Raw genomic sequence first — 24001 nt, 5'->3', positions numbered from 1 at the left:
CAGCGCAGGTGCATATGGACATAATGCTACACTTAAAGGTGAAGTGTGCAATATTTTTTTAATTCCAGTTTACTGTTTATTGTGCCAGTTTAATATGCAAAGACAATGTGAAGTAGGTTGATTGGCACTATCAAAGCTCTCAAATATCACTGTTTAAGCAGCCCAACACAGCGATATTGGCTCAGCCAATACTGTGAGATTAGGGCGGGGCTATCTTTTTGCCTGACCAATAGCAAATGAGGTGAGTTTTCTTGAAAGGTGTCGTTATTTTTCCAATTCCGTTTACTGATGCTAGTGGTGCAGAAATAACACACTTTACCTTTAATGTTAAACACACACAGAGGAAGTATTTTAGCTTCTGTCCAACATTTTTTACCAGACAAGAAACTATTTTTGTATTATATTCCAATGGATACACTACTGCTCAAAGGTTTGGTGTTAATACGATTTTTTTAGTAATGGTAGAGTCTAGATATATAGAGGTTTCCACACACCTATAAAGTGTATATAAACGAGACACGTACCCTAACTAGTGCATCACAGTGAAATATTATATGTTTGTCATTTCAGGATCCCACTAATGGCTATTACAATGTTCGAGCTACTACAACACATGATGAGGTCCGTTCCTCTACCCGTTCCCTGCTGTACCAGGAATTCCGGCCACCAAATCCTGCTTCAGTTTCAGCAGCAGCCGCCGGCCCAGTGGCCAACATTCACCCCGCGCCCCCGGGCCGCTACGAGCCCCGCCCCACTTCCCGAATGGCTCACAACACATACGCCCATTTTAACACCATAGCCAGGGCGTCACAAATCCAAGCCCCACCCAACCCAGTCTCCAAAACTACAGACTATTCTGGAGACCGTGGCCTGCTGGAATCAACCAATCCCTTGGCTTTCGACAGCTACGCTTATTCAACGACACCTCAATACAGGTTAGGCTTTGCTCCGCCTTTGGAGGCAGGACCAGCCTATGAAATGTATCCTACAGGACAGGGGGCGGGGACGAGCCAAGACGCTAACGTGGGAAAATACCCCAGCTCCGCCCAATTTCCATATTCAACCCCGCCCACAGAATACTCTCAGAGACACACGCAAAGAATGCAGACTCATGTGTGAAACAAACACGCTTTTCCCCACAAAAAAGCACTTCCTTTGACGCAAATACATGGTACACACTCTCATTTTTACACAGTCTTACAGTCCAAAACTCTCTCTCCAAGATAACTATATGCAAACACACACACACTGCGTTTTCTACCTTTACAACAACATGATTGAGAAAAAAGTGCCAAATTACTAAATGACTGCAGCATAAGAGGAAAACACAAGAGGTCACAGTATTGAGCGGAGAGAAAGCATGTCAACTGTTTCATCTTTCCCTCTTCTTTCCAAAATTTCTTTGAAGAGGGGTTGATGCGGCAAAACCAATCCTCTGAAATCTCAACTGATGTCCACACCATAACGAGACACTGCAAAGCAGCCATTGGACATTTTTTTTCCACGTGAATCAGTATTGGCTGTTTTTTAAAAAAAAGAATAGCCAATAAAAGGCTGGAGGGCCCCAGAAGCCATCAGCTATTGGGTGGAAAGCCCAGTGAAAGCCTGATCGCTATGCATTGTAGTTGACAATGGACTCGTTTAGATCTGTCCCATCACTCAACCTAATAAAATATGATGTGTAATAAATTATGGGAGTTGTGGGTATGCTCACACTGATTGTAAAATCTGCAATGTGATATCGCAGAACAAGTCACTTGAAGAATACCGCAGGTGTCATCAGTCGCTTGTGTAACAATAACTCACCACTGCTCACACTGCCCGAGCTCCTCGTAGGAATAGCTGTCCGCTGCCAGTTTGAACTCTTCTGATAGGACGGAGACGTGAGTATCTGGGTAAACGCCACCAGTGCTTTTAACTCTGAAAGCTCGAGTTTATGTAACATTTTAGGATTTTTTAAACAAATGGATGCTACTCACAGAGTGTCAAAGTGAGCTTACAGACTCTTCTCTGAACACACGCTCTGCCTCCTTCCAAGAAAACCTCACGAGTATTTGAAGCTTTGTGTTTCTATATGTGTGAGAGAGAGAGTGTGTTTGCTCGTGTGATGTGAAGGAAAAAACTGAATGTGATGAATCTCTTTCTCTAAAGTGTCCGTGTATTTGTCCTTCACACTTTCAAAGTAGAGTAGAGTGCTTTTTCATATTTGTATCTGAACTAAATTGCATTTGAAAGCGCTTTTATAGTATTTTTCTAAGATGGTGGCAAGGGGGTCAGAGATTGAATGGCTTTTGGTATAAGCAATGTAAAGGAGAATTTTTTTTTCTTTTTTTTTTTTTAACAAAACGCTCTTCAAAACGTTTTTTTTTCACTGATCATGATTTGTACATTTTCTAAATTCTGGAAAGGGATATTGAATCAGATCATCAGAGCAAAGTTTAAAATAATATTAAAATTTAAGAAATTTTGTCGTTCAAATCCTGAGTTTCTGTAAAATCTTTTTTTTTATGCAAAATAAAGGGCTTTTATTATGTAAGCTCAAAAACCATGGCAACTTTTGCTCTGCAGAAAGGCTCAGTTTGTGCAGAATATGTTTAAATCTGACTTGATTTAGGCTTACTCTAATTAAATTTACTAGACTTGACCCTTGGTCTATATTAAACATTTTTGAACGTTCAAAATATGCAATGATCAATACAGTTCAGTCCAACAAAACTCTAATCAATTTTGTCAGAAATAAAGTATACATTTTACAGTGAGCTGGTCTGTTTAAAAAAAGTTTGCAGGTGCACAGTTATGAAATGGGTTTACATTAACCATGTTAGGTCTCTTGGTAATTTTGAGATATGTTTGGCACCTTTATGTATGAGGAGAAGATGAATTTGATGATCAAGTTCACATAGCGATGGAAAGGGAATGAATGTGCAATACTGTGTTTAAAGTGTGTGAATATGAGAGCATGTTTCAGTGTGACTCTTGAGATCCATTTCCTCATGCTCCTGTTAAAAAAACTGTACTTCATATTGTTTATTATTAACTCTATTTTTCATTTATATGTTTTATTCATCTTTTTAAAATGTAAAAGAAAAGAAAGAAAAAATATGACCCATATGTTTTCCCACAGCAACTTTACTTTTTTTTTTTTAATTGTATGTGGTTATTTTTCCACAGTAATATCAAATAAAAACATTTCGTAGTAAATCATGTTGTCATAGTTACAGCATCATACAGTACATACTAAAACAAGTGTATTACATCAACAGGCATAAATACAGTGGGGATAAAAAATGGTTTAAATTTTTTAAATCTGGATATACAGTTAAAAATTTGGAAAACAGAAACTTATAACATGCACATCTATAAAAATGTACAGTATAATAACGGCAGAGCTGCTCTTTACGCCTCAAACTCTCTCTCTCTCAGCATTACTGTGGTGAAGGTCCACTGGGTCCAGACTCCAGATCATCTACTAGATAAGGTTCGTTCTTCTTCAGCAGTTTGTAGAATTCTGCTTTTACAGAAGCTCCTCCAGAGTCGAGAGCATCCAACAAGTGTCTCATTTTCTGCGGTTGTGGTTCTGCAGCTTTAATTGTTTTCCACGTATCACGAGTAATCATCCTTTTGCTCTTCAAACTGTCAGCAATCGGCATCACTGATGAAACTCTCTGAATGAGTTCATCTCCGTGTGTGTCCACAAATTCAGTTTCTGATTGAAACAAAAGATGATTTAAGTTAGTCTTCAGAAGAGTGTACAATATGTGTGAGAAATATGTAATTGAAATGTTCAGCGTTAAAATCAGACCTGGGATCCTTCTGTCTTCAGAAGTTTCATTACCTTCACTTGGTGCTATTGATAATAAAAAAAGATATTTAAGATCACTGAGAAATCTGTCATCACAATCTTTTGAAGTCTCGTTCCTTGAAGGAAGTGAACCACTATCCTTCAGAGTACTAGCCTTAAAAGGATAGTTCACCCAAAAATGAAAAGTATGTAATTAATTACTCACCCTCAAGTTGTTCCAAACCTGAAAGACTTTTGTTCATTTTTGAAACACAAATGAATATATATATTTTAATTAAATCTGAGAGCTTTGTGTCCCTCCATTTACTGCTACGCAACTACCACTTTGACACTTCAAAAAGTTTATAGAGTTTGTGAAACTAATTCATATGAATTGAGCGGTTTAGTCCAAAATTTATGAAGAGATAATCACTTTTTATGATGAACAGATTTAATTTAGGCTAAAATATCTTCATTTGTGTTACGAAGATGAACAATTCTTACGGATTTGGAATGAAATGAGGGTGAGTGATAACTTTTTTTTTATTTTTGGGGGTGAACTAACCCTTTAAAGTGTAAGTTGCAGGTTAAATTTTTTACGAAGTAATGCAATGTGTTTATTAAACATAAAGATAAGAACCGCCCACCATTGTTTTTTATACCAAAAATGCTGATATAATACGAAAAGTTGGCACTTTTAACAGTGGATTTAACCGCTCCCGCTCCCTTCCACTAGATGGGGCGTGACGTCATAAGAGGAACTCACTAGTAGAGTTACCGTACGCTAGCAGCTATAGATGCCTTACATAACTGCAGAAAAGTTGGTTGTATGTTTTATTTGATAAAAAAAATTATGGATAAAATAACTCCATTGTAAACATACTCGTGTGTGCTGACTTCAAGGGGACCGTGATCGTGCCTGAAATGAGAATAAGCTATTCGCAAAACAAACGGGTTCAGGCACGTCAGATCAGCCGTTCGCAGGTCGAGCTGTTCCACTAAACTCCAAAACGCGTTCACCTCACGGCAGCACACACTCTCCACTGCTGATAGCCCACACAAACACAGTGATGGGGACATCGATCTCTCTTTTTCTTTTCTGACAATAAACATCGCTAATTAAATCGTGAGAAATTGATAACGCGTGGATTGAGGAAGGGTATTACATGACGTTTGAGGCGTCGATGAGACTAGCGATTGGTGCCTGTGCAGTGTGTGCATCTCTAACGTTACAGCTCTGATATGGACTGACTTACTGTAAGTAAATAATGTCTTCAGTCGTTGTCCCTCCTTGCTATTCTACATGACGGCAATATTTTGAAAAGACTTGCTTGTTCCGTTATATTATCCGGGTTAAGTTTGCACCAGGCTAGACGAGCTCTAACGTAGCTAACGTTACTCACCGGGACACCTGGCTAACCCTCCACTAATTCTCCTCACACCAAGCATTAATAACTCTTTGAGTGCCATGGCTCCCCTCTCTCACGCCTGACCGGTTAAAAATTGTAGGGCTGTGGTCCATAAAGAATTTGATGGTTTCCCACATCCTCAGTCGTTCTCCAAATAGCCATAATACAGTAGGAATCTAGCGGAGTATGGGTTGCGAGTTCCTCTTATGACGTCATCACCCAGTAACTGAAAAAACACGCTACCTTTGAAGAAACCCCAATAAATGTTATTTTAACGCATTTTAAGACAGAAATAATTAAATATATACATATAGAGCACTTTAATTTACACATTAATTGGCTGTTGTGGTTAACCTGCAACTTACACTTTAAGCTTTATCTACTAGGCCACACAACACAAATATGGACAAAGTCTATTGTTCGGACTGTTCATGCAAATAAACCTGTTAAAAAACAACAATTCACCAACAGTTCTTCAATACAGTAATTGTTATTCTAGTTTTAATATTTGTATTTATTTTAAATTGATCTGTTCCAGTTTAATGCTGTCACTCAAATTGAGATTCTCATTGTTTTGCACCTGATAAATACTGCTGATCACAAAATGAATCAGAAAATGAAAGTAACGGCATCGGACTTGTCTGGAAAAAGTGGTATCAGTGCATCCCTAGTTAATATCTTGTGTAGATATTTTGAAGAATACTTTAAAAATAGCCTCCCAACACTGTGTCTACAGATAAACTTAAAATCTCTCCCAAACTTTATCAAAGCTTACAAAGCTTACACAAGTGTGGCGAGCAGGACGAGGCCGAGGGCCGTGAGAGATACGAGATATACTCATCAGTAATCACGCCACCATCGATCTGGGCTTTGTTTGTAAAACAATCATCGTCGAAATGCAGGGAACAAACAGTCCGTTGATGCTCTGGAAAAACAAACTCCATCCACTAGTCCCTTAACGCCGGGTTCTTTGGGAATCTGTGCAGGGTTGTCTTGCCCTGGCAACCAAAAACACACTTCTTTGGTGACATTGACTTCCCAAAAGCCGAGCAGAGCGCTTTGATGGCGTACTGCTTTCGCTCTCTTGCTCTGGTCTACGAGTGCGCGCGCGCCCGCGGTCTTTCGGCAGAAGTGCCCTTAGGACCCATATAAGGAAATTCCGCCCCAGCTGACGTCACGAAGACCCATACTCGAAAAAAACTTTCCGAAACTTGTGACAAACCGGAAGGACAATTTTTGGGACAGAAATACTCCTTCAAACGTACAATTTAATTTGTGAAACTTTGTCCATGTTTAGCATGGGAATCCAACTCTTTAACAGTGTAAAAAACTCAGTATGCATGAAATAGCATTTCACCCCCCCTTTAACAACAGAATTTCATGACTACCTGTAAGAAAGATCCGCCGTCTGTTCCACACTTCCTTCCCAACTTTAGTTTTGTCCAAAATACCCAGTCTGACCTCCTTAATGTTGACATCCAGAAACACTTCAAATGTGGGATGATAGTTTTGGTCAAAATCATCAAACTCAAATATCTCCATCTGAAAACAAGAACAAGACAACATTATAAGGTGGTTAGTTCTGACTCTGAATTCTGATTGGATGAGCTACAAGGCCTGAAAATGAAATTGATAACAGGTTTGTTTTTGTCATTTTACACAAATCTAATATTAATGGACCAAGTTGCTAGATTTCAATAATGCCAGTTAGGATAATAAACTATATGGAAGAATTGTTTATTCTGATAATTATAATTAACATATTTAACTTTTTATTGAATATTGATGCAAGGCTATAAATGAGAGAGCACCATATACAGTACACTCACCTAAAGGATTATTAGGAACACCATACTAATACTGTGTTTGACCCCCTTTCACCTTCAGAACTGCCTTAATTCTATGTGGCATTGATTCAACAAGGTGCTGAAAGCATTCTTTAGAAATGTTGGCCCATATTGATAGGATAGCATCTTGCAGTTGATGGAGATTTGTGGGATGCACATCCAGGGCACGAAGCTCCCGTTACACCACATCCCAAAGATGCTCTATTGGGTTGAGATCTGGTGACTGTGGGGGCCATTTTAGTACAGTGAACTCATTGTCATGTTCAAGAAACCAATTTGAGCTTGTGCAAATTGTAGCCTCTTTTTCCTATTTGTAGTGGAGATGAGTGGTACCCGGTGGGGTCTTCTGCTGTTGTAGCCCATCCGCCTCAAGGTTGTGCGTGTTGTGGCTTCACAAATGCTTTGCTGCATACCTCGGTTGTAACGAGTGGTTATTTCAGTCAAAGTTGCTCTTCTATCAGCTTGAATGTCGGCCCATTCTCCTCTGACCTCTAGCATCAACAAGGCATTTTCGCCCACAGGACTGCCGCATACTGGATGTTTTTCCCTTTTCACACCATTCTTTGTAAACCCTAGAAATGGTTGTGCGTGAAAATCCCAGTAACTGAGCAGATTGTGAAATACTCAGACCGGCCCGTCTGGCACCAACAACCATGCCACGCTCAAAATTGCTTAAATCACCTTTCTTTCCCATTCTGACATTCAGTTTGGAGTTCAGGAGATTGTCTTGACCAGGACCACACCCCTAAATGCATTGAAGCAACTGCCATGTGATTGGTTGATTAGATAATTGCATTAATGAGAAATTGAACAGGTGTTCCTAATAATCCTTTAGGTGAGTGTACATACTTTATCTTATTCATATTATGGAATTCATATAATTTTACTTAAAATATTTATTTAAAAACGTAATTGGACATGTTATACATCAACTACCCGAATACCAAATAACGCACTGAAATTCAGTTGAAATTCTAATGTTATTCAATAAATATTGTTACCTCTGGTTGCACTTCACGTTCCTCTGGCTGACAACACAGACTGTATTTCTGGTTAGGAATCAGGCAACATTTTGAACTTGTCTCAATGTACTTTTTATCCCAGTGCCTGCTCTGGACCTTGACAGAAAGGGGGCGGGGAGAGAGACAAAAAGAAAAAAATTACTTTAACATTTCTGCTACTTTCACACAGTATTTCAGTACAAACCTGCATCATATTCAAATCACTAAATGCACTCCAGTTCAACACGGTTCTAACTATACATGTATACAATAAATTAACATCACCACGGAAAGTAATAATAATATTAATAATGTCAATATACAAAAGCAGTAATAATGTATATACACAAATATGCTCAATGTGTGTTTTTATTTTATAATACTCTGTTAAAGGTGCTCTAGGTAACTTTTTAACCTTAACTGAACAGCTTCGGAGTCAGTGGAATGGTTATATTACTTATTTCGGGTTGAATGGTGGTGGTTTCGCACCCCCCTGGTGCCCGAGAGCGGAAAAAACTCACTTGCAACTTTGGGACGCGGGTCGGTGTCAGGAAGTATCGCGTGATATCAGGTCTCGCGATGTAACGAATTGCTTGACGGCACTGACTGCACACGTACACGCCCCTATTCAAGCACCAGCAAAGGGCAACGATAGATTGAGTTATGGCTGAGCCTGTAAAAAAGAAGCAGAAAGCTAGGAAATCTTTGTCGGAGGACCAACGAAAGAGGAAACGGGAGACTGACCGAGCAAGAAGTCAGACTCGAGTAAATATATCGGACCGGCTTTTTCAGAATGGTGAGAACTGAGAGAAACAGAAGCCTGCAAAACGGATGCTGATCCTGCTGTTGCACTTGTAAGTATCTTTGGAATAAACTGTGTTTAATATTTAAATTTCAAGTAATTGTGACCTCAGGATGTTTGCTATTGTCTGTAAAGGTTTTTATTATGATCGCTGTCTGTTAGGGGCTTACTAGTACGCTAGATACTATAACTTTGATGTTAGCATTGTCATAGCAAACACGTTTGATTTCTGTAGTTGTTTGGCCGTTCCTCTGTCGGTTTTATTTGTGTAACTTACACTTTTATTTTATGTCACCAAGTCAACGCGTCTGATAATAGGCAATAAACATGTTGCACATATCATGATCGAGCTAGAAAAAACGTTCTGATGTTTTCTTAGACAAGCAAAGGTAAACCATCATTCTACCAGATGAACTTATAGACCTTGCTAATATAACTTTAGACAAATATTAGCCTCCGATATATATTTTTTTTTTATGCTCATGCCCATTCTCCCAAAAACAAACAAACAAACAAACAAACACGAAAGCAGTAGTTCGCCTCGTTCATATCGTTCGTTCCCGGTAAAAATACTAGTATGCATGACAACACAATAAATAAAAAAATCGCCATCAGTTGGAAAGAAAGTATTGCTTTACTTGCCTCGGTAGACATAACTGGTTTTGAAATAGCCGGTTCCTCTGCTCAGCTAGGTTGACAGCTGATCAGCTGGGTTGCTCGTGGCGAGGGGGGAGGGACAACAGTTCGTTTTTACGACAGAGTGTTTGAAAGCATTATACTACCAGACACTAGGGGGAGCTCGTAGAGAAAAAACACTCAGACTTGCATAGTGTCCCTTTAAACATAAAGTGCATAGAAAAAAAAAAGACACAAAAAATCAGATAGCAGTACCTCTGATATTGGAACATTCCCTGGAAGCAAGTGGACATTAAGTTTTTTCATTTCAAGAGTTAGATTTTGAAGGAAAAGCAAAACCTGTCCTCTTTTGGGGCTGCCAAATTTTTTTTTATCCAGACAAGGGCAAAATTGCTGAGTTCTCTGATGTCAATCATCACATGAGTTTCTGTCACTTTGAGTGGCTGTATTATTTCTACATTACCACCAACAAAATGTGCCACAGTCAAACCATCCTTATTTTCCTCTGCAAAATACATTTAAGAATTTTGTTATTTGGTCAAATAAAGGTATTGTTCTTCTACTTATACAGTGACCAACATTTTACAAGAAGTGCTTTTTATGTAATCATCAAGATCTCACATCTCACTCCTTGCTAAATATTTACATACATATCCTCAATAGATGCAGTTTCAGGTAATTTGATGTGTAAATTATCAGTTACTGTTACATAAATTCTATACAGTTGTTCAAGTCAACAACTGTATCAGTATCAGTATATGACGCCTTGGGATGAGAACGGGCTGATATTTAGGATGTAGAAATAAACATACCAGAGAATATTTCACAGTGTGGAAGGTGCAGTCTCGAGATTGAACCATGAAAACAGTCAATGTTGTACAAGGGTCCGGCTGGCTGCATCTGACCCAAACCATCTAACACACGAGGATCCCATGAGACAGTTTTATACAGCACCTCTCCTTCACCCTCCATCACAAACACAAGGCTGGTCAGACTGCAATGAAACTGACCAGCATGTGGACACACAAACCTGGAGGACATAATATTAATTTTATTTTTAAACTTTATAAAGTCAAAACAGTATGCTTACATTCTAACAATGTCCAAAAATAAGATAAGTGTTCAATACCTGTATGTATTCTTGTGTTTGTCTTTATCATCTCCCTGAAGTAGTTCAGGTGTGAACACTTCTGCATCTTCTGAGGACTGAAATAAAGAAAAGTATGAAGAGTATATTTTATCCTCTAAATTGTCATGTTACAGTATTATATGTAAAAGATTAAATGTAAACATTCTGAATAATGGGATTTCAAAATAGTGTAATTAAATGAAATTCAGATTCAAAGTAATTCCTTCACACATAAATATCACAAACAAAATATAATAATTGTTATAACAAGAAAGACTCTTCAGCTTCTACTCACTGATTGTGCTGAAGATGATTCAGCTTTTGATGCGGAGCAAGACCCAGAATCTGAACTCTCTCCTGTCAGACAAAACACAATTCAAACACTTTAACACCATTAAGAACAAGTGAAACCATCGAGCATTTGTCCAAAATAACTGGTTATTCAAAAACTTTTTGCACACAATACAGATTTTTTTTCCCAGATACAGCCATTTATAAGTAGACTCATATGTTAGCCTACATAAAACATTTATAAGCAAAGAAAATCAGATCAGATTTTATGAAATTACTGTTAGGAACATTACTGTGTAACTCAAAACTACAAATTACATTGAGATTATTTTCTGTTTTCTGACTCCTAAAATGAACATATCCCAAAGCACCAAGTAAGAGTGAAAGTGGGATTTGTTAAATAAAACAAATTAATTAAATCAAGGTAAATAAAACTGAGTTACTCGCCACTTGGCCAATAACTTTAATAAGAACTAAAATATGAATTGCTTCTAGCAGAGCAGACTCAGTCAGACTCAAATAAAATCAACTAAAGAAAGCATCTGTCATCATTTGTGGGTCTTCTAATGATGTATACAACAGTGTACGCTTTACTATCAGATGTTTTGACTGTTGTCAGTTCTCTAGATTATTTGGTTTATTCTCAGGAATATGAGTTATAATGAGGTATATAATGAAGGCACAGATCAAGCTCTATGGCAGGAGTCTTGATTATATTAAAAAACCTATTTGCTTACTTCTGCTCTCACTCTTTTCTTTCTTCATCTTCAGCTTCTCCACTGTCAAACTCTTCCCATTTGGCTTGATCAACACTGATTTTCCCCAGCTAAGGAGAATAACATTAAACACACATGATGACTGCAAAATTATCATTTTCTGTATGTCTTCAGAACATTACCTCCATAATGAACTGAAAGAAAACGCTAAAAAAGTCTAATATTTAACTCTTACACAGTCAGGGTCCAATCAATCTGCTTCAATGATTGCTTCAGGGACTTCTCTAAAATGAATCCAGCTTTGGGATTTATCCTGAAAAAGATTTAAAAAATGAACTACATTAATTCTTCAACTATAAACGCTTCTGGATTATTGTGCTCAATTACTGCTGGGGAAAACCTAGTTATTATGATAATTAGTATGAATAATCGAATTGAAAACAAACTATTAAGATATTTTTGTAATTTTCACAATAGTAATAAGAAAACATCATAAAACCTTTGTGAATGCTCAGATACTGCAGTTACCTGAGCTCAGTCAGGCTGGGACAGGCCTGGATGATGGACGGGATTTCAGGGGCAAATGTGCGACTCAGACGTGACCCATGCAGACAGAGTTTCTTCAAATCAGACAGTGTTTTCAGGAACACCAACAGTTCCTTATACGTAAAACCCCTAAAGAACACAAAACCCAGATGAAGTAGTAAATGTGACATGCTGGTTCTCAGGCTCAAAGCTTAGATATACATGCTTTTATTTTTTATGAATCAAAATAAAAAATAAATTTATCTAATAAACAGCTAATAAATCTACCAACTGATCATGATGTAAGATCTTTAACAGGATAGTTTACTCAAAAATGAATGAGATTTACTCTAATGAATGAGACTTTTATTTACCTCTGAAACACAAATTTGTCGAACAAAGTCTTATAGCTTTGCAACAACACAAGGGTGAGTAAATAATAATTTCTGGGTGCACTTATAATTTAAATATATTTTTGATATTAAATGGCAGCCATTCTTAAGGGGGTTTATCTGAAAAGAAAGAATGAAGCTTCCACTCACAAATGTCGATAACTGTACAACTGTACAACAGAGTCGATGGTGGAAACCACTGAGCTTGGACAGGTTAGAGTCAATGATGTGATCACTGAACTGCTAAAAGACAACCTGAAGCATTCACAGATATAAACATCAGTATAGGTTTATAATAATCATCAGGTGGTAGGATGAGACTGCAATTTTGTGTGTGAAAAGTGATGAGTGTCATACGTGATGTCTTCATCTCTGACTGACACAGTGATCTCTGGGAAAAATCCACTTTCATGGGTTTCAGGCTTCTTTATACTGGCAAAATTGAATGAGTGTATTTCATTATTAGACATGACAGAAACTTTATTAAATATACTGAACAACTGAATATGGCAAGGAGTACAATTTTATTCTAAAAAGAATTATACATTACTTGAGTTTATGCAGAATCTTCCCTTTACCAGCAGCTGAGATCAAACCAACAACATTGTCTGAAATGTGATCCGTCATCAACCTTTGAAAGTAAAAAAAAGACAATAACGTAATAAAAATAATAAAAAGATAACGTGTCAGAAAAGGCTCAAAGTTTCGCTCACCACAGCTCTTTACAGCGGTACAGTTCAGGCTGAAGCATCTTCAGATCATCAGATGTTACATGGAGTTTCAGGTTTCTGATGTGTTCACAGCACTGTAAACAGTTCTTCAACACCCAACAGTCTGTCCTTTTCAGTGGAATATTTGACAGATCTATCAAAATCAAACCTTCCAAAACTTTCCCAACGAAGCTCTTCTCATGGAGCTCATAGAGACAATGGAGAATGAACAGCATGTGTTCATTTTGAAATCTCTGTGAGCACTGATTGATCCATTCCTTAATCTGGGATTCTGTGTTGATAGAGACAGCCATGTTGTGCTTTTCAAAGAATGAGGGGATCCATTCTTTCTTACAGAGACCACAGAGGAACAGAATCACAGGCTGCAGCCACTCTGAATGTCTAACTTCTACATCTGTCATTGAAAAGTCTCTATCAGACCAACAGGACAGAGCCCATCCTCTCTCTACAGTGTGAAGCAGCTCTCTCACTTTCCTCTGGGACTCTTCTTCATCCAGAAGGACATAGTACAGAGCGGTGAAGAACTCCTGAAAGCTGAGATGCATAAATTTGAACATTGTCTCCTGGTGGATTCTTCTCTTAATGAGGAACTTGCACAGGAATGGACTGACAGCAGGGTCTGAAACCGTTTCATTCACACTTTTCTCATCAAACAAGACCTGATGTTCCAGCATCCCTCTCTCTACCAGCTGACCCAGACTCCTCAGCAGGGTCGGGCCGGACTGACTCAAACCCTGGCAGTGATGCTCCAGTAGAGTGGACACAAAGTCAGTGTAGATGGAGGTGGTGGTTTCCAGTCCACTTGTTACATTTGCACCAAATCTGAACATCTCACTGATGATCCGGCAGATAACAGGTTTGGAACAAGCAGTGAGGAGGGTTTCATTTGCTCTCACACAGTCAAACTCTTTCCTGAAGAACTTCTGGAAGTACACGTCCACCTGACTTGCAGAAAAGCCCATGATCTCAGAGAAACGCTGTTGTCCTTTCAGCATCTTGTTCACAGTGTTCTCAGTTCTGGTGGTGACCAGCAGTGTGGACTCAGAGATGAGGTACCTTCTCATTAGGCCACAAAGAACGACCTCAGGTGGGGCTTTCTGAAGCGGATCAGTGTTTGCTGACATGTCATAAATGTCCTGTGTGAGTCTCAGCTCATCAAATCTATCAATGATGAAAAGCACCTTCTCTGATGACTGCTGTAACATCTGTGAGATCTGATCAGATGTTAAACTGCAGCTGTAGCTCAAGAGCTTAATTAAGTTAATCTCCTCAGAAATACACATCAGCTCTTCACACCTCAGATAAAAAACTAGACCAAAACATCTAGAGTAAAACCTTTCAGATGCCCAGTCCAACATGATCTTTTGTGCTACGAAGGATTTGCCACTGCCAGAGTTGCCTTGGAGAATGACACTCACTGGATCATGGAACTGGAAACTACCACCCATAACCCACAAACAACCCAAAATCTCATCCACACTGATGATCTCAAAGATGTCATTTTTATATTTCTGAATGATCACTGGTTCACTATAGAGGGCAGGAAATTATTCTTTTTGACCAGATAGGAAGCTCCTCTCACTCTCATACTTCTGTATGAGTGACAGCTTATATTGATGTACAGTCTCCTGAGATCCTGAAGGAAAACCTGTTGATTAACAAACAAAATGTAAGAGCAAATACAGAAACACTCAAACCACTTACTATTGCATTCTAACTACTGTTTTACAAAAAAAATTGTAAAATCATTAAAATACAATTATTAATAATAAACCAAAAACTATAAAATTGTGTGTTTTAGTGAGATTCTCTAATCTCTAAAGAATGCTGTCAATAGCGTAGATCACCAAGCTCTATATGCTATATGGGTTCAGTGTCACTGTATAAACTGACAACTCATAATCCAAATTATACCACTAACTGAAGACATACTGGAGCATATTTTCTCATATTCTCAGAATATTTTGTTGGATGAATATCTGAACATGCAATATTTCAAAAGAAGGAACAGAGCCTCTGCTTTTAAACAAACAAAAACAAAAAACATTTTATTCTAGCTTGAATGTAGGTATGTTTTATAAAAAATAAAAAAACATTTTAAAATGTGTAACTCAAAACACACATTATACTGAGCTTATATTCTGTTTTCTGGCTCCTAAAATTATCATACCCCCAAAAAAATCCAATAAAAGAGTGAAAATGTGATTTGTTAAATAAAAGAAATAAATTAAAAGGAAAAAAATGAATCAAAGTAAATAAAACTGAGTTACTCGCCACTTGGCCAATAACTTTATTAAGAACTAAAATATGAATTGCTTATAGCAGAGCAGACTCAGTCAGACTCAAATAAAATCAACTAAAGAAAGCATCTGTCATCATTTGTGGGTCTTCTAATGATGTATACAACAGTGTACGCTTTACTATCAGATGTTTTGACTGTTGTCAGTTCTCTAGATTATTTGGTTTATTCTCAGGAATATGAGTTATAATGAGGTATATAATGAAGGCACAGATCAAGCTCTATGGCATGAGTCTTGATTATAAAAATATATATATTTGCTTACTTATGCTCTCACTCTTTTCTTTCTTCATGTTCAGCTTCTCCACTGTGAATCTCTTCTCTGGCTTGATCAACACTGATTTTCCCCAGCTAAGGAGAATAACAGCGTAGATGACACTCATGATGACTGCACAATTATTGTATGTCTAACATAACCTACATAATGAACTGAAAGAAATGGCTAATAAAGTCTAATATTTAACTCTTACACAGTCAGGGTCCAATCAATCTTCGTCAATGAGTCCTTCAGGGATTTCTCTAACATGAATCCATTTCTGGAATTTATCCTGAAAAATATTTAAAAAATGTACTACAATAATTCTACAACTATAAACGCTTATGGTTTATTGTGCTCGATGGTTGCTGGGGAAAACCTAGTTATTATGATAATTAGTATGAATAATCGAATGGAAAACAAACTATTAAGATATTTTTGTAATTTTCACAATAGTAATAAGAAAACATCATAAAACCTTTGTGAATGCTCAGATACTGCAGTTACCTGAGTTCAGTCAGGCTGGGACAGGCCTGGGTGAGGGACAGGATTTCAGGGGCAAATGTGCGACTCAGATGTGAACCATGCAGACAGACTTTCTTCAAACCAGAAAGTGATTTCAGGAACACCAGCAGACTAGGTTCCTCTCCCACAAAAACGCTAAACAACACAAAACCCAGATGAAGTAGTAAATGTGACATGCTGGTTCTCAGGCTCAAAGCTTAGATATACATGCTTTTATTTTTTATGAATCAAAATAAAAAATAAATTAATCTAATAAACAGCTAATAAATCTACCAACTGATCATGATGTAAGATCCTTAACACGATAGTTTACTCAAAAATGAAAATTCTCTCATCATTTACTCACCCTCATTTCACTGCAAACCCATAAGACTTTCATTTACCTCTGAAACAAATATGTCGAACAAAGTCATATAGCTTTGCAACAACACAAGGGTGAATAAATAATAATTTCTGGGTGCACTAATAATTTAAATATATTTTTGATAGTAAATGGCAGCCATTCTTAAGGGGGTTTATCTGAAAAGAAAGAATGAAGCTTCCACTTACAAATGTCGATAACTGTCCAACTGTACAACAGAGTCGATGGTGGAAACCACTGAGCTTGGACAGGTTAGAGTCAATGATGTGATCACTGAACTGCTAAAAGACAACCTGAAGCATTCACAGATATAAACATCAGTATAGGTTTATAATAATCATCAGGTGGTAGGATGAGACTGCAATTTTGTACTGTATGTGAAAAGAGATTAGAGTGTCATACGTGATGTCTTCATCTCTGACTGACACAGTGATCTCTGGGAAAAATCCACTTTCATGGGTTTCAGGCTTCTGTATACTGTCAATATTTAATGAGTGTATTTCATTATTAGTTATTATATAAACTTGATTAAATATACAGAATAACTGAATATGGCAATGAGTAAAATTTTATTCTAATATAAATAATACAGTACTAAGTTGAGTTTATGCAGAATCTTCCCTTTACCAGCAGCTGAGATCAAACCATCAATATTGTGTGAAATGTGATCCGTCATCAACCTTTGAAAGTAAAAAAAGACAGTATATCAGATTTGATCTTCATTACACACACAGGTAATTCTGGGCTTGTGTGTGTTTGCAGTGTTTCAGACTAAAGTATGGGAGCATTGTTAAACAGAGATAAGAAATTTGCCTAGAGCATTTTTTTTTACATTTTAGAAAGTTTTGACTAGCATTTTCTCTTCGGTCTGGTTCAGAAAAGTGATTATCAGTGACTGGAGTAAGCAGTGTGTGGTAAAAATCAAAACAATATCACACAATAATGACTGCTGTAATACTGAATATCAGATTACACTCGAGGCTGAATCACAGCTGTGCTCATATTCAGCACTACAGCACTATTGCTTGTGTGATATTGCGTAAGTATTGAAACAGATCAAATTTACATTTAGAGCTCCAAGAGAAGTGAATGTATTGAAATTGCTGTAAATAAAATGCAAATGCTGTAAAATGTCATGTGTTGATGACGGGTCAGAAAAGGCTCAAAGTTTCGCTCACCACAGCTCTTTACAGCGGTACAGTTCAGGCTGAAGCATCTTCAGATCATCAGATGTTACATGGAGTTTCAGGTTTCTGATGTGTTCACAGCACTGTAAACAGTACTTCAACACCCAACAGTCTGTCCTTTTCAGTGGAATATTTGACAGATCTATCGAAATCAAACCTTCCAAAACTTTCCCAACGAATCTCTTCTCATGGAGCTCATAGAGACAATGGAGAATGAACAGCATGTGTTCATTTTGAAATCTCTGTGAGCACTGATTGATCCATTCCTTAATCTGGGATTCTGTGTTGATAGAGACAGCCATGTTGTGCTTTTCAAAGAATGAGGGGATCCATTCTTTCTTACAGAGACCACAGAGGAACAGAATCACAGGCTGCAGCCACTCTGAATGTCTAACTTCTACATCTGTCATTGAAAAGTCTCTATCAGACCAACAGGACAGAGCCCATCCTCTCTCTACAGTGTGAAGCAGCTCTCTCACTTTCCTCTGGGACTCTTCTTCATCCAGAAGGACATAGTACAGAGCGGTGAAGAACTCCTGAAAGCTGAGATGCATAAATTTGAACATCGTCTCCTGGTGGATTCTTCTCTTAATGAGGAACTTGCACAGGAATGGACTGCCATCAGGGTCTGAAACCGTTTCATTCACACTTTTCTCATCAAACAAGACCTGATGTTCCAGCATCCCTCTCTCTACCAGCTGACCCAGACTCCTCAGCAGGGTCGGGACGGACTGACTCAAACCCTGGCAGTGATGCTCCAGTAGAGTGGACACAAAGTCAGTGTAGATGGAGGTGGTGGTTTCCAGTCCACTTGTTACATATGCACCAACTCTGCACATCTCACTGATGATCCAGCAGATAACAGGTTTGGAACAGGCAGTGAGGAGGGTTTAATTTGCTCTCACACAGTCAAACTCTTTCCTGAAGAACTTCTGGAAGTACACGTCCACCTGACTTGCTGAAAAGCCCATGATCTCAGAGAAACTCTGTCCTTTCAGCATCTTGTTCACAGTGTTCTTAGACCTGGTGGTGACCAGCAGTGCGGACTCAGAGATGAGGTACCTTCTCATTAGGTCACAAAGAACGACCTCAGGTGGGGCTTTCTGAAGCGGATCAGTGTTTGCTGACATGTCATAAATGTCCTGTGTGAGTCTCAGCTCATCAAATCCATCAATGATGAAAAGCACCTCCTTCGATGACTGCTGTAACATCTGTGAGATCTGATCAGATGTTAAACTGCAGCTGTAGCTCAAGAGCTCAATTAAGTTCATCTCCTCAGAAATACACATCAGCTCTTCACACCTCAGATAGAAAACTAGACCAAAACGTCTAGAGTAAAACCTTTCAGATGCCCAGTCCAACATGATCTTCTGTGCTATTAAGGATTTGCCACTGCCAGAGTCGCCTTGGAGAATAACGGTCATTAAACCGCCTGACTGAAATAACATATCCACACTGATGTTCTTAAAGCTGCCTTTTTTCTTCTTCTGAATGATCAGTGGCAATGACTCTTCTTTACCAGACAGGAAGCTCCATTCACTCTCATACTTCTGTATGATTGACAGCTTATATTGATGTAAAGTCCTTTGAGATTCTAAAAGAAAACCAGTTGATTAAATAACAAAATGTAATATCATACAGTAATCAACTTTCAATCAACAGAGAACAAATTACTATTGCACTATACCTACTGTTTTAAAAAAAATATTCCACATGAGGAACAGGACCTCTGAAAAAATGAGCATGCAGAAAAGAGGGGGCCAAGCATAACACACAACACAACACAACACATAAAAAGTCATTTTTTGTTGCGCCTTTCGACACAGATTATCCACATGCACCTCACATGAAAGTTTATCATCAATAAGCAAACCTAAGTATTTGTATGAAGCAACCTATCTAATTGGCTCGTTGTTAATCATGATTGATGAGTGGTTCCCTAAAAATCATTTCCTCTGTTTTTCTAACATTATTTACAAGACTGTGTTCTTAACTCTGTGTAACAAAGTTAGCAGAGTTAAAAGTAGAGCTCAAATCAAAAAAGAACAACCTGGCTTAAGCCTTAGGATCCTCTAGGATCCAGATGTTTTAAAACATGATGGACCACAGTAAGGATAGTGTCATCAGTGCTCCTGTTGATTTGATAGGCAAACTGATAAGGATCAAGATGGTCCTAACTATGGTCCTATCCAAACACTTCATCACAATGCAGGTTAAGGTGACGGGGCAATAGTCATTATACTCTTGAGGACTAGGTCTTTTTCGAACCGGTATAATAATAGATTTTTTCCAGATATCTGGAATAATATGTAAATCATTAGACCTCTGAAAAATGTCCATGCAGGGACATGGTTTTCAAAATAAAAGCAGAAAGTAGACTTTAACAAAACCCTAAAACCTGCAAGGAATGGTTCCAAAGAAAAGAAAGTGGATTGCCGAGTCAAAGTCCAGGGACCTGATATATAAGCGTATGCAATTTTCCACACACATATCGGGATTTATAAAAAATAAACTAGGCATATATAGCCTATGTGCGCACTGTACGGACACCGTCTAGACCGTGCGTATACTCACTCTTTTACTGGAGTGGGCAAAGTAATGAAGTAAACAGATTGATTTAAACTTTTTTACATGATATACACATTTCATATATACATATTCCACTCTCATTAATGGAGTACTGAAATTTCGTGAAATCATTATCGCAAAGTTATATTTTAATAATGTATTCATATTTTTATATGAAGTTAAATATAAATATTTGTAGTAGATACGCTGCTTTTGAACACCTTTTCTGTGGAATGCTATTTTAATGTTTTAACTACAGCGAGGATTGCTTGGCGCATGATAATTCCGCTTTAAATTGTGTTCTAAATAGCAGAACTGGTGTTCAAAAAAATATATTTTCACGCGAATAATGATCAATAATGCGCACTTACTCCGTCTAAGCACTGACACTAGACACTGAAGGACTCGCTCGCTGATCAAATGGTCCATTTTGAATAAGTCTGATGAAAGTAGGCTTTAAAAACTCTGCTGCACGCAGGTGTTGGTGTCAGGCACAGATAGATAGTGCCTAGCATAATGATAAACAGTTTAGGGGTCTTCCCAATATTATAAAAAATACTATTGTATTTGAAGGATAGAATTTGAAGAAAACGGTTTTATTTTTAAAATGTTTTGTCAGTGACAGTGACGTGCTGAGTCAGACAATTATTTACACTGCAAAAAAATGAGGCCTATCTGTTTCCATAAAAAATATATAAACCTGCTACCTGTATATATGTATATATGTGTTTACCTTATAGGCAAAATTGCATAAATCTGATTTGCTTAAAGCAATTAAAAATAGCCTACTATTTGGCCAGTGAAAAATATTGAGAATTACTCTTCTCTGAAATGAATTTGATTTATTTTTTTGGAAAATAAGGCAAGAATACTGCATGATTTTTAGTAATGTAATGTGACAGCACATAGTCCTAATTTCATATTTTCCTAATGTCTTGTGTTAAACATGGTATCACATGGATGGAAATATGCATTGAAATGATATGCAGATGATGTTATGCATAGCAAAAAGAGGCGTTATAAGTTCCATATATGGTTATTTCGGAGGAGATGCATGTACGCACATCTTCCACTGACTGAGTTTTATAAAGGTAATTTTGAGCAGGTTCTGGCGCAAAATCTAGCTTTTGTGTGTAGGCCTACGTACACTTTTAGTATGAAATCTATGGAAGGTTTTAAACATAAGGCCCCAGATCTCAATCCAACAGAACTGCTATGGCAGGACTTTCAGGTGGGCCATACATTTAAGAAACTCTACAATAACCACAGTTAAAAAGATTCTGTATGAAATAATGGGCCAAAAATGTCTCCAAGCTGATTTAAAGGGATAGTTCGGCCAAAAATGATATTTAACCCATGATTTACTCACCCTCAAGCCGTTCGAGATGCATATGTCAATCTTTTTTCAGACGAACACATTTTCAGTTATTTTAGAAAATGTCTTGGATCTTTCAGTGGTTATAGTGTGCAGTTATGGGGTCCACCTCCTTCAAGTCCCAAAATGTGCATGCATCCTTCACAGGGTAATCCATGCGGTTTTGTCGTAAAAATATACATATTTAAAACTTTATAAACTAAAATAACTGGCTTCCGGTAGCGGTCGACGCGCGTTCACGGAGATGGATGCTGGCGTATGACGTAGGACGTAGTGTAGGAAGCGTCGTGACGTAGAACGAACGTAGAGTTTTGTTTTTCTCTGCTCTCTGGCTGCGCTATAAAGTTTTAAATATGTATATTTTTACGACAAAACCGCACGGATTACCCTCAGAAGGCCTTCGTTTATCCCCCTGGAGCCGGATGGATTACTTTTGTGAAGGATGCATGCACATTTTGGGACTTGAAGGAGGTGGACCCCATAACTTCACACTATAACCACTGAAAGATCCAAGACATTTTCTAAAATAACTGAAAATGTGTTCGTCTGAAAAAAGATTGACATATGCATCTCGAACGGCTTGAGGGTGAGTAAATCACGGGTTAAATATCATTTTTGGCCGAACTATCCCTTTAAGAGACTGTCAGACAACTTTATAAAATGTCAAAAAGGGGAAATACAAGTAGAAGTTTACTTTTTTCAACAGAAGACAAATTTATGTTGATTAAAAGATTTCAGATTTTTATAGTTATTTGTTAAATTATATTACTTTTTTCCCATCAGTACTGTCCAAATAAATTTCCAGGATCGATATCCCCACATTTGTGACAGTTGCGGTTTCAAAAGACAGAGATACACACAAAACACTGGTTAAAAATGAAGAGACCTTATGGCCTCAGTGTATATGTCATTACACCAAACATACAACAAAAAATCCCTTTTTACTTACATCAGAGGGGTCCATGGCTGACAACAACCCGGATCGCCGACCTAGAAAACAATTAAAGTTCATGTCAGATGGACTAAGGATGAATTATAAAGCAGTATGAAGACAATCTATTATGGGTTTAGTAGAAAGTCTGAAATGAGCTTAAAGGAATAGTTCACCAAAAAATAAAAATTCTGTCATTTACTCTATTATGATATATATCTATACTGATATGATTTAATATATCTATTATGGTCAATTATCTTTCTGATACAGAAGCACATGCTTTCCTCTATGGGATATTATCATATTTACGTGAATTGTCTTACAGTTGTGTAATGTAAATATTCCATCCATACCCTCTTAAATTTACCCTTAAGATTGGTCTCCTATAGTATTTTGCCTTAAAGGGCTCATCATCTGAATCTAAATCTGAATCTGACCACAGCATGATATTTTCTGAGAAAAAGGATTTATAAGACACACACAGGTCAGCTGGACTGAGAACAGCAGTGAAAAGTGTCAAGCTACAGCAAATTCAGCTTTTGAGTTCAATTCAATCAAGTTGAGTAGGATATCAAGTGTCATTGTGGGGGCTATAAATGAATTAAGTTTTTAACCTAAAACAGTTGCTCTTAATCCTGGTCCTGAGGATCTACTGCACTGCACATTTTGTATGTTCCCTTTCAAGGCGGTCACTTCGACATTACGTTGTGTGACGTATATGGGAACTCCTCCCCTCCTCCACTTCTGCTGAAATCTAATGGGCTAATGCCAGCTGAAACAGCTGGCCAATTGATGCAAAATATGCAAATACTGACAAGCCCGCTGGCAGTATAAATTGCATGTGCGCGACAATTACGTCAGAATCTCTTTCTTCACGCTCAAATCGAAGTGTGCTACTCGATCATATTTAACTACTTCGCCATCGTTGAAGGTGCAACCAGAAGATACCTACCTGTCTTCAGCATCCGATGGCATCCGCTTGCAACCTGTGTTCGGGCCTTATTGGGCCGCCCGACACCCATCTGTTCTGCGTCGCCTGCTTGGGCTTGGCTCACGCCGAGACGGCCCTAACGGATGACCTCTTGTGCGCCCACTGCGCGGATATGCCAGTGCACGCCCTCAAAGCAAGAAGGGAAGTGGCTCGAGCATCCGCGGAGATTGGGCCCACTGCCGCCATTGAGCCGCTGGTGGGCCCTTCCACCCCCAGGGATAGGGAGCTTGACGCTGTCACCTTCC

At 38.1% G+C, this 24001-nt stretch overlaps 3 protein-coding genes across 6 annotated transcripts in view; 1 reads left to right on the top strand and 2 right to left on the bottom strand.

Annotated features, from left to right (window-relative positions):
• The window catches only part of LOC307160955 (kin of IRRE-like protein 1), a 48732-nt gene extending 45534 nt beyond the window's left edge, over positions 1-3198 (top strand). For 2 of the 4 annotated variants that reach the window (XM_079875352.1, XM_079875351.1), the window contains exon 15: positions 571-3198. In XM_079875352.1, the coding sequence (XP_079731478.1) occupies positions 571-1119 (549 nt within the window). In that variant the 3' untranslated portion in view covers positions 1120-3198. The remainder of the gene's footprint in view (positions 1-570) is intronic. The other 2 variants (XM_079875354.1, XM_079875353.1) reach the window with 1 other exon arrangement.
• On the bottom strand, positions 3118-23730 carry LOC307161838 (NACHT, LRR and PYD domains-containing protein 1a-like; the record flags this gene model as incomplete). The annotated part of the gene is given in 14 exon segments (XM_079876775.1): positions 3118-3706; positions 3803-3847; positions 6579-6732; positions 8039-8155; positions 9732-9854; positions 9857-9981; positions 10289-10506; positions 10606-10682; positions 10901-10962; positions 11634-11722; positions 17292-17381; positions 17880-18778; positions 18782-19482; positions 23718-23730. Coding segments are annotated over 14 exon segments (2994 nt in total). The 3' UTR covers positions 3118-3425.
• Positions 12605-13857, bottom strand: LOC307161000 (NACHT, LRR and PYD domains-containing protein 1 homolog). Its single transcript, XM_079875433.1, has 4 exons — positions 13243-13857; positions 13080-13160; positions 12887-12961; positions 12605-12784 (listed from the first exon to the last, which is right to left on the bottom strand). Exons 1-4 carry the CDS (start codon positions 13815-13817, stop codon positions 12676-12678), a joined length of 840 nt encoding a protein of 279 aa, XP_079731559.1. The 5' UTR covers positions 13818-13857; the 3' UTR covers positions 12605-12675.
• Positions 23731-24001: the final 271 nt, after the last annotated feature.

This window comes from Squalius cephalus (assembly GCF_949319135.1).
Source record: "Squalius cephalus genome assembly, chromosome: 7".
Taxonomy (NCBI): Eukaryota; Metazoa; Chordata; class Actinopteri; order Cypriniformes; family Leuciscidae; genus Squalius; species Squalius cephalus.
Note: the sequence above shows the minus strand (reverse complement) of the source record. Positions and strands in the feature narration are given on the sequence as shown.